The sequence below is a fragment of the Arachis ipaensis genome, chromosome B2, assembly GCF_059453495.1.
Source record: "Arachis ipaensis isolate K30076 ecotype BB chromosome B2, ASM5945349v1, whole genome shotgun sequence".
Classification (NCBI taxonomy): Eukaryota; Viridiplantae; Streptophyta; class Magnoliopsida; order Fabales; family Fabaceae; genus Arachis; species Arachis ipaensis.
The window spans coordinates 121,962,550-121,974,341 of record NC_142437.1 but is presented as its reverse complement, the minus strand read 5'-3'; the positions used below and the strand labels follow the sequence as shown (position 1 = coordinate 121,974,341).

At 33.1% G+C, this 11,792-nt stretch overlaps 1 protein-coding gene across 1 annotated transcript; it reads right to left on the bottom strand.

The window, feature by feature from the left end:
* Positions 1-6,228: 6,228 nt before the first annotated feature.
* LOC107626234 (sugar carrier protein C) lies at positions 6,229-9,441 on the bottom strand. Its single transcript, XM_016329070.3, has 3 exons — positions 9,078-9,441; positions 8,654-8,976; positions 6,229-7,481 (listed from the first exon to the last, which is right to left on the bottom strand). The coding sequence occupies exons 1-3, from the start codon at positions 9,208-9,210 to the stop codon at positions 6,381-6,383; spliced, it is 1,557 nt and encodes a 518-aa protein (XP_016184556.1). The 5' UTR covers positions 9,211-9,441; the 3' UTR covers positions 6,229-6,380.
* Positions 9,442-11,792: the final 2,351 nt, after the last annotated feature.

Sequence of the window (11,792 nt, the reverse complement as noted above, 5' to 3'; positions counted from 1 at the left end):
AAGCTTGATTTAGAAGTAGATAATCAAATAAATTAAGAATGGAACAGGCTGTGGGAATATTGTGGGATGCTGGTAACCGTTTGTACAGTTGCATCAAAGTGCACGCTGATTACATTGTGAAGCAAGAGGAGAACCTAACCAAATTAAAGAAAAGATGGAACATCTTGAAAACATTTGTAGAAATGTGGTGATAAGAATTGAGAACGATGAGATCCACGGAGAGAGGCGCAGAAGACATGAAGTCAATGGTTGGCTCCAACAAGTTCGGAATCTCCAACAGGTATCTTTACTAACTGATGACAAATTTTTCACTTATTCATACACTTACATGAAGTCAATGCTTTCAATACTAGAAGAGAAAATTTTACTAGCAAATGAAATTGTATGCTATTACCTTTGAGAATATATGCCATACCATTAATAGAGTACAAAACATAAGATAGATGTTAGTAATCTATCTATTCTTAATATATAAAAGTAGATACATAAGCATGCACCACATTACTTTTGAGACATTTCTTTTCTCCTACTAATGTCATGTCAGCAATATTGCTTACTTGGCACAACTTTAGAATCAACCACTCAATTCTTGCCAAATCAACTATTATTTCCAAATCAGCAAAAAAATAAAATATACAAATAAAAAACTAAAAGATAGAATCCAATAACTTTGTAACATCCAAATACATTGAATTCATATTCCTATATTTATTATATCTTACCGTTATAAACAATACAATAAATTTATAACCGCAACAATTAATTTATAAATTAAAAGTTAAAAAAAAAATTATATTTTATTATTATAATTATGTTTATTATAATCATTTTAATTTTTGTCAATGAGTTATACCTCAAATGGCATAGTCTCCCATATTGGTCGCGAGTTCGAGTCTCTATATCTTTGGTTAAAAAAAATAATCATTTTAATTTTTAGAAGTAACACTAGGTACAAAGAACTACTATTGTAGTTTTTACTTATTATTAAAAACAAATTCTATTTTATTTTACCAATATAAATTTTGAAAAGAATATTTGAAAACTAAAAAAAAAAACAAATTTATTAAAAGAGTATCAAAACGAAACCAAAAAATATGATATTAGACATACATTTTCATATTAGATACAAATAAAAAACTAAAAAATAGAATCCAATAAATTTGTAACCTCCAAATACATTGAATTCATATTCCTATATTTATTATATCTTACCGTTATAAACAATACAATAAATTTATAACTCAAACAATTAATTTATTAATTTTTATAAACAACTCACTAAAGGTAATAAACATCTATATTACAAATGTCATAATAATATTATTAATCATAATAATTTTATGTTATAAGTATTTAAATTTCATACCATTTAAACTATATATAAGTCTCTTATCACTATTCCTTCACATAACATTAAATTTAGTACAAAAAATTTTATTTTCGAACTACAATGAGAATCTGATGATCAGATATGACAAAAAAAAATCACAACATGCATCATACATTCATACTTACTCAAATACCATATACCTAATGATAACATAAATTGAATATTGGAATCGAAAAAAATCTTCACAATTTTAGTAACTATAAACGAAATTGATGACAAATTAGGATGGAACTATGTTAAATATAAAAAGTATCAGATGAAAGCATATAAAAAAAAAAAAGAAACAACTACATTTGTGGCACATGTAATCAAACACCACAATATCCAACAATAAGGTAGCGTTTGGTGGAGAGACAGAGACGGAAAGACTGAGACTGAGAGACAGAGACTAAGAAACAGAGATTGAAATAAATCTCAGTATTCTGTTTGGTGCAAAATGGGAGACAGGAATTGAAACAAGAATAAAACTCTAATTTAATTTGCACAAAGGGTAAAATTGGAAATAATAAATTGAAATGAGAGTATTTTAGGTATAAAATATTATTAAAGTTTCAGTCTTCATCTCTAAAAATTTTAGTCCCCTGTGTCCTTACTTTTTGGAGGTACTGAAATACTGAAATTTTGGAGACAGAGACAGAAATTTTAGTACCAGTTTCTGAACCAACAAACACGATACTGAGTCACAGTCTCTCAGTCTTTGTCTCAATACCTCAAAACAAACGCTACCTAAGTTAACTCTATATACTTTTCATAATCTCATCTATCAAATTATTAGTTGCTAGCCCAATAATTATTTTAGGTTCAGAATTCCATTAAAGGTTTTAGATCAAAGTGTTACAACAACTTTTGTACTAAGGATTGTGATAATGCCAAAGTGATGAATGACATTCGAAACAGGTTAGGGGAGCATGAGAAGGTGGGGAAGATCTACCAAGTCCTAAGGCAGAGGAGAGGAGGTTTGTGTTGATGTTGGATGATCTATGGGGGAAGTTGGAGTACCGAATCCGAAGAAGGCCGGGTGTAGATCAAAAGTAGTGTTTACGACAAGGGAAGAGGATGTGTGTGATAAGATGCAAGCAGATAAGAAGTTCAAAGTGAAGAGGAGGCATTTGCCTTGTTCTGCAAGAAAGTAGGTGAAGGGACATTAAAGAGCAATGTGGAGATTCCAAGGCAGGCAAAGAGTGTTGTCACAGTGGGGAGTGCCATGTCTGGAGTCAGGAGTATTTCATCTTGGAGGCAAGCCAAACATGAGTTTCCGATTTGGAGAAGAATGTGTTCGGTGTTCTCAAGTTTAGCTACGACACAAGAACTGCTTCCTGTATTGCGCCGTGTATCCAGAAGACTACGAGATCAAAGTTGAAGATGTCTTGGGAGGAGGAGTAGTAAGAAGAGCATATATGATATGCGTGAGGAAGGCCATTCTATTATTGAAAAATTGAAGCTTTGTTGTTTGGTTGAGGATGTCATGATGTGATCAACTTGGAGTTTCTTAACCTGTCACTCTCAGAAGTATCCACACAGATTCAGTTGCCATGGTGATTCAATTGAAGGTCCTCCTCATGAAAGATACTTTCACTTCATCAAACATTCTTGAGGTTTTGGAAAGCCTTAAACAGTTGCAGATTCTAAGACTTGGATATGGAGGAGAAGCAATCTTGATAGACAAATTGGAGGAACTTTGCATCAACTTAAAAACCATGAGAGGCATCCGAAAATTTTGGCTTAGTTTCATTGATGAGCCAATTGAGATGGCAACATTGTTGGAGCTTATAACTCTGCAATATTTGTACAACATCAAGGAAGTTCCATCCATCACTTACACTTGTCACCTCGAGGCGCTTCGTGAGGTAGAGATCAACGGATGTGATTCAATAACTCACTTCACATGGCTGAAGCATGCTCAGTGCCTTGAGATTCTTCAAGTTAGAAATTGCAACTCAATTCAAGAGTTGGTGAAGGAAGACCAAGGCGAAACTGTGGACATGGATTTGTTTCCGCATCTTAGATTTCTTAAACTATCTTTTCTGGTGAGACTCAAGAGAATATACAATGAAGTATTGCCTTTTCATCATGGTTGTTGGATGCGATCATCTGCAGAAAACAGAATGGTGGGACAATCTAGTGTGGGATGATCCAGCCATTGGAGACGCACTTGATTCCAGATTTAGGCCATTTATTCGTATTTGATATGATTTCATTATGCTATTGTAAATAAATATATAAATAATAAATGTTGTTGATTGAATTTCTATAATATTATTACCTTTATGGTTTGGACAATCTCCAATCTTAGGTACACAACACACCCACACACTCCTCACATATTTTATCACATTTTTCCTCAATTGTATTCTCTAGAATTTGAACCCTAGACTTTGAAGTGGGAAAGAAAGAAAAATGCCATTAGAGTCAAGGTCCATTGGCGCTGTTGTTGTATAATCTCGTATTCATGCTCCATTTCTCTCAGAACAAAAATATTTCTTTTTTTGGACGGTAATTCCTCGCTCTACTTTCGCATGTACCCTTTTGGGCCAAATTTTGGCTATTCCACTCCCAAAAATTGGACCAAGGCTATTCCGTAATTACGCGTCAGAGTTTGGGCTTTTATTATCCAACAATTATTACCTGGAAAAACGATAATTAAGCTACACTTCTGGCCCAATTATTCATGAGCAATGTGGACTTAAGTGGCCCATTTACTTTTGTGAACCACGCTCGAAGTAGAAAAATTCTTGTTTATTTTATGGTGCAAATTAATTTCTTATTCTAATACATTTATCTATAAGTTTTCATTTTCTCTTTTTTAATTTATTGAAATGAATGGATGATTTTTTCATGGAGTACAAAAATTTATTTCATAGAAGATAAAATAATGCCCGCTTCATATCTAAAGTTAATGTTCTCAAAAAAAAAGTAGGCAGACAAATTGTGAATTAATTCCAACAATTAAAAAGAACATAAAATAAAGTTCATAATCATCCGGAAATAATTTGGAATCGTTTTTTTAAATTTATTTAATGTATCCTATAATTTAGAAAGTAATAATAGAAACAAAGTGATATTGAGTTATTTTATATCTTAATACAGTGAACTAGAACTTTATTATCTCCTAAAAATAGTTAGATTCTTGCACATTGTTACCACTAATGATTTTCTTATTCATTGTGAACAAATTTGGTATGCAATATTCGATTTATTTCACTTGCATAAGAAATTTATATCCGATTCATATGCATTATCTTCATATAAAGAAATTAGTTGATATGATGAGATGATTTAACATGTTTGATTAAATTGTTATCTAATAATTATCAACTAACAACTTCATATGAATATAATTGTATGTGAATTTCTACCCAATTTAATGATTACTATATATTGAAACAAATCAACAAACCTCGCTGTAGAATATTTAGTTAATACTTGTTCATCTCATAGAAAACAAAGAAGATATAATAATTAACACTACTTCCATGTGAGTTTTCAATTGGTGTTTGTCATGGTGACGTGAAAAGCATTTCGCCATCCAAATAAATATGAAGGTGGAAGACATGTTAGTCTCCATTGAGTAAAGTTGTAGGAGGGCCCCAAAACAATGGCATATGATATAAGATGCCTATATAAGAAGGCCAGAAAGAGGGATAACGAGTGTTCAATTAATTCCATTTCTTATCCAAAAACATATCCTTAGAGACACAAGAAAAAGAAAGCCAAATACATCGAAAAGCGTTCATTATTCTCGTGCTAGTCTCATTTGCTTTGGTGCAAAGACCGTGATTTAATTGAGGGACACCTCTCCTTTTTGGCCCCAAAGATTTTGTTCCTCTTAGTAAGTTGTGAGTCATGATAAGATATAAGTTACATCTTTGGTTTATTTTGATGGTCACGCTTGTCCACCGAAAGGTACTACACTCTCTTCATTACATCAATGAAAAAAGGGAAAAGAAGTGCTACTCAAAAGCATGAGAAACTTTAATTGTTGGCAGTTGGAACCTCCAACGAACTTTCCAAGGACAGAGAGCTTAATTTTTATATAGTTAGTTTTTACTTTTAGAGTAAATAGTGGCTTCAAAATTTCCAACAAAGCAATCATTTTGATCCCAGAAAACTAGCTAGGACTATATTCTTGTCTTGTGTTAAATGATTAAAGAAGAAATCATTTGAGAAATGAGAGATTTTTCGTGTCCATTATATCTGGCTGGTTTATACCTTTTTTAATTAAGTGCAATTCCTATATGTCTTCCAAATATACGATTGAATCAGCATGCAATAATAAGTTGGTTGGAGATTATTGATCTACTAAATAAAATTTAGCATTATTAATTCATCAACATATTGAGTTATAGACTATGAAGGGCATTTCTAGTAATTGGGATTTTATTTCTCTAAGCAACCTACACACGAGAGACGAGACGTTAAATTGAGAAAACTATATTAAATTGATGCAAATAAACCATAAATGTTTTATGTTTCGCTGGTTGTGCTGTGTTGTGTTGGATGTGTTAGTGTAACAAATATCTTGAGACAGAAAATTTATGCTGTATCGTGTCAGAGTCGCTTACTTTTATATTATACTGTGGCAGATGATTCTTCGTTGTGAATGGTCCCTTTAACCATAAGCGGTTGTAAGTCCACGCTATTGACTTTATTTAAATTTGATAAATTATGATGTCATTATCATTACTTTAACCTATCAGCCATTTGGCGCCCTTCAACTCGCAATAATCAGAGCAACCGTATTATACTGAAAATATTGGACTGCTTGTATGAAAATGAAATTCAGAAAATTCGTAACAATTGTGTCATTGGATTGGATAATATTGAAAGAAAAAAGCATATCCTGTGTAAACTTGGACTTTGTTCATTTGAGAGGGAAATACATATATTGACATTGAAATTGAAATGGATTATCATTTAATTTTTAACCAAGAAAAAAAATAAAAATAAAGACTAGCCACTAGGAACAGAAAAGATGAAATACTTAGTGTAATTACACATTCTTGACAGCTCCCTTATTCAACTCAACTTCATGGCCATAATCATCATTTTCAACGAATTTAGACCAATATGGGTGTGCCTTCCAAACCTTGCCCATCTCTTCAATTGGGATACCCTTAGTTTCAGGGAGGAAGAAGTAGATGAAGATGGTCATTATGACAACAAAAAATCCAAAGAAGATGAACAAGCCAAACTTCATGTGGCAAAGCATGGTCAAGAATATTTGCGCCACGAAAAAGGTGAAGAGCATGTTGACAGACACGTTGATACTTTGAGCGGCTGAACGAATTTCCAATGGGAAGATCTCACTGGGCACCAACCACCCAAGAGGACCCCATGACCATGCAAACCCGGCCACATAGATGCAAATAAACATCACCACCACAATAGCATACCACTTTGGCAAATCACCGGGGTTTCCATCAATTCCGAACTTGGCTCCAATAGCGGCAGCTACTACGGCCTGACATATGATCATTTGGGCTCCGCCTTCTAGAAAAAGGGCTCTCCTACCCCACTTGTCAACCCCATAGATAGAGACAACTGTGGCAGCCACATTCACGACGCCGGTGATGACGGCTGACATGAGAGCAGAGTCGTCCTTGAAGCCAATAGAGCCAAACAACACAGGCGCATAAAACATGATGACATTAATGCCCGTGAATTGCTGGAAGAATGGAATCATGATTGCCATGGTGAGATGAGGCCTGTACTTGTGTTGCAGCAGGTTCCTCCAAGGGTGTTCCACCTTCTTCGATTCCTCACTTGCGGCAATAAGATCGTTGAACTCTTCATCAATGTCTTCCACGCCGCGAACCTTCCTCAGTTGTTGCCTGGCCTTTTCGTGGTCTCCACGCTCGATCATGGAGTTGGGTGTGTCTGGAAGGACCAGTGATCCGATTGTGATGATGAGTGCAGGGACCATTGCACCACCCAAACTAAGCCTCCATCCCCATCCACCTTTGATTTTTGCGAAGAAGTAGTTGAGCACATTCGCCACTAGGATCCCAACTGTGATGGACAATTGGAACCCAATGTTCAAAGCTCCTCTGTATTTATATGGAGCCATCTCCGACAAGTACAGTGGCACAGACTGTTAAATAATTCAATGTAATAGTTAGTTGTGAAATCAAATATTAAATAGTAAACACTCATGTTCATATACACAATATGCCACAAGTTGTTATCAACTTGTCACGTTTCTTGGAAAAAGCAAAACCCTACAACTAATAGCTTTATTTATTGGTGGGTCTCTATTTTTTTTTTTAATTATATAGATTAATCAAAACGGTCAAATCAATTACATGGAAAAAGGATTAAGCAGAGTGGAAATTAAAATCGAGAATGTCACATCACATGGGATGAAAAACGTGCTATTGTTCCACAATAATATTGCCAATAGTAATTTAAAAGCTGTCAAGTTGGACTAATTTAAGTCCCAATTAAGCCAACACACTCAACCTTCAAATTGGAGAGGAAAGGAGCAGAGAGTCAAATCAAGCCGAAAACTACATGCGTGACTTTTGGGACTAACTAAAATTTTTAAATATGTTCAATGAAATGAATGATTAAAAGATTTATAAGTGCATTTTACTATAGTAACTTTTTACCAAGACTTGGTCTCTGTGTTTCTCTTCAGCTTAAATAAATAAATATATTTCTCTGTTGTTGTCTTTTCAGTACCGGCTACCTTTTGTTTTTTTAGAGGGTAAGGATTAATTTATGACAGCAGGAAAATAAGTTTACAGATCTGGAAAAATATATAAAAAAAAGGGAAAGGAAAAGTAAAAAAATGAAAACTTGATATAACCAATAATGATGATCAAATAGTGGAAAACGGACGCATTGAACGACTATAATTGCCCGTTCTTAGATTATTATAAAATAAAATAAAAGAAGAAAACGGAAGGATGAAATCAAAGCTCAACAGAGATCTGTTTCGTTTCATGTCTTAATTTGAAACAGGGGAGATTTGTAGTTCATTTCAGCACAGAGGCAGAGAATATCGGAGACATAGCCATGTTCGGTGCTGCCCAATAAGACAACACACTGATATTTTTTCAAATTAAAATTAGATAATTTTTCTCTAAAAATTTAGCTAACGTGTGCTTTGAAATCAACCGAGTGAAATTTTTAATTGTCAATATGGAAAAAAAAAAAAACAGATTCACGGTCAAGAATCTTAAGGAATAATGAATACTTTAAAGAGACACCAAAGCAAAATAATTATTTATAACTCACAGAAATGAGAAAAAAAAATAATACCTGATTGGCGAAACCGATACCGAAACCGAGCAAGATCCGACCAACGATCAACATCCAAATGGCTTGGGCGAAGCCATTGATGAGAGCACCGATAAGAAAGAGGAGGCCTCCGAATAGCATGGAGAGTTTCCGGCCGAACTTCCTGGTGATGGTGGAAGCGACCAGGGAGGAAAGCAGCGCCGCCAGATAGAGGGAGGAGGTGAACATGGTGAGCGTCTGGCTGTCGTATTGGCAGTACTGGTTGGTGGTCTTATCGTTGTGCTTCTTGCGGTACACCGACATGAAAAACTTCTTCAAGAACGGATCCATTGAAGTCACTCCACCTATTCACCATATGCAAACAAATTCAAATTAGTTCTTAGATCTGTTTCATTCAACTTATTCGTAATAAGCTTCAAATCTTGTTTTTCTATTATATATATACCGGAGATTCCTATATCGTAACCGAAGATCAAGCCTCCCATGGCTGCAACTATGCATGTTACTGTCACGAAAGGAGTTAGGTTTCCGGGATACTCCTTGCCCCCTCCGGGGCCAATTCCTCCCACGGCCGGCATTCTGACGAGAAATATTAACCAATGAAGAGAGAGAGAGAGAGAGAGAGAGTGTGTGAAAGAAGATCAGAGAGCGAAAGGGAAACAATGTGGAGCTTTACGATGGGGAGTGGCAAGTGTTTAAATAGAGCGCTGACTCCATTTTTTATTTTATTTTATTATTTTTTCTCTTTTCTTGATTATCTTTAAATTCTCTCTTCATCTTTTCTTTTTGTTGAGCTGTCAGTCATAATACCAAAAAATACCAACAATACACTACTCCTCATACATATCTGCGTATTACGTGTGTATTAATATTTATTATTTAGTTGTGTTTATGTTGATTTATTTTTTACTTTCAATTATTCTAAACAATATTGTAAACACTCAATACTCATGTTTAAAGAAATAAACTATGAAATTCTAAAAATGTATTTAAAATGCTGAATTTACAGAAGAAAAAAAAAACACTACATTTCTAAAGGTTTTGCGATCTACCATATATATTAAGGATATAATTTAAAAATTTATGTATTAGTAGAAACTTAAAAAAAATTAGACTTCTGCTAAAACTATTTTATTTATGGATTCATAGGAAGTGTGTTTACATATTTGTTACAAAAATTCATGTTTTAATATTCTAATAAATAATAAAATATTTATTATTAATGTTGAATTGTTTATTATTGAAAAGGAACAATTTATATACGGTGTATAGGATTAACGAAGGCAGCAACTTAATTGTCAAACTTGCCTAAATTGTTGAAGTATCAAGGTCCCTTTTAGATAAGAGATTGTTTTTTTAATTGATCTCATTCGTTAAAAGCGTATATTTTTTATATATCCTATAGTCAATAAATTAATTTATCAACATAATAAAAAGCAATGTAAAATCATTCTATTAGGCCGCATTTGATTCAAATTCAAAATATAGAATGAAATAAGACGTTGAAAATAAGATATAAAAAATTAATATTTTTATATTTTATTTAATAATAAATTAAAATAAATTATAAAAATTTAATTTAATTCATTTTTATTTAAATATTTAAAAAATATCTAACAATAAAAAATATAATTATAAAAATTAATAAAAAATAAAAAATAAATTTTGTCTTTTTATATTTTTATTAAAATAAACATAAAACATATTAATTTAATATTTTTAAATATAATATTTTTATTTATATTTTATTTATTAAATATAATTTTGTATCTTTATATCATTATTACACTAATTAATTTCTATATGGATGGAAGGTTGGGGTTGGACCACGTTATGGGAAGGAGGGGTGCTGCACAAAGGGGTGGTGTCAGGTTACAAAAAAATCGGACCGTGGGTGTTGGTGAGAGCAACTCGCACCGTGCGACATGCAAGTCCTCAACAACACGGACCCTACGATTTCATTTAACAAAAAAAAAAATCCCCCACTAGCAACTCGGACGGTCCGAGTTCACTTTAAGCTAATTCAAATTTTCATTTTCTTCAAATCAGACCCAACGAGTTGTTGATCCAAAGCTGAAAAAAAAAAATATCCCCAACTAGCAACTCGGACGGTCCGAGTTCACCTTTACCCAATTCAAATTTTCATCTTCTTCAAATCGGATCCAACGAATTGTTGGTCCAAAGCTGAAAATAAACATGTCGCAGGGTCCGATTTCTGGTACCTGACACCAGAAAAAAGGCTGCCCCACAGATTGGTATGAAACCCCAACAATCCATATCCGAGAATGACACCAAACCTTCTTCCATATCAATAACATTGAGCCTCATTATTACAGTGACCTTAAAAAATTATCCATATACACGATGACTCAGCTTCATACAATAAGAGTGAAAATGTGAAATTTAGTCTCTTGTTTTAATTTAGTATTTAATTATTGAAGAATGCTACATACCTTAAATATTAGGATATCTATAATTTTTCCATTAAACTTGATATATTATAAGTGGTAGGAAAATATATATATATATATATATATATATATATATATATATATATATATTTGTTAAAAATGTGAAAGAATATGTTAATCATATTCTACCATTTAGAGCCTACTTATCCAATTGTAAACACTATGATGACTATATATATCTACATGAATTCATTGCTATTTTTCTTAGTGTCTACGTACAGGTACACTGACGAGTCTCTGTCAGACTGTTTCGCCGTTGGACGAGCCTATATGAAAAAAAAAAAAAAAAACAAATAGGTTCCTAACCTTTTGTCCGCGGACATTTTTATCCATGACCATTGAAAAATACTTTTAAGTCCCTGATATTCATAAAACTTGGACGAATCAGTCCCTCCGTCCAAATACCTCCGTCAGGGATTGATCCGTCCAAATACCTCTGTCAGGAATTAATCCATTCAATTTTTGTAAAGGTCAAAAATTTAAAAATATTTTTTAATGGTCAGTGACAAAAATATCTGCGGGACAAAAGATCAGAAATATATTTATCCTTTTTTCAAATAATAAAATCAAGTTCACATTCTTTTCTTTTTTTTTTTTTTTTTATATAGAAAAGTTGGATTTATTCCGACGGAGGCGCGGTTGACAATATATAGAAGTAGGGTATATTATTCCTCTCCATTACAAAGTTC

Bases quoted from the DNA above. Each gene is read 5' to 3' on its own strand.
- LOC107626234 (XM_016329070.3), bottom strand. From the start codon at position 9,210: ATGCCGGCCGTGGGAGGAATTGGCCCCGGAGGGGGCAAGGAGTATCCC. The intron at 8,977-9,077 runs GTATATATATAA...TATGGTGAATAG, and splicing joins TTACGATATAGGAATCTCCG to GTGGAGTGACTTCAATGGAT. The intron at 7,482-8,653 runs GTATTATTTTTT...ATTATTTAACAG, and splicing joins GTATCGGTTTCGCCAATCAG to TCTGTGCCACTGTACTTGTC.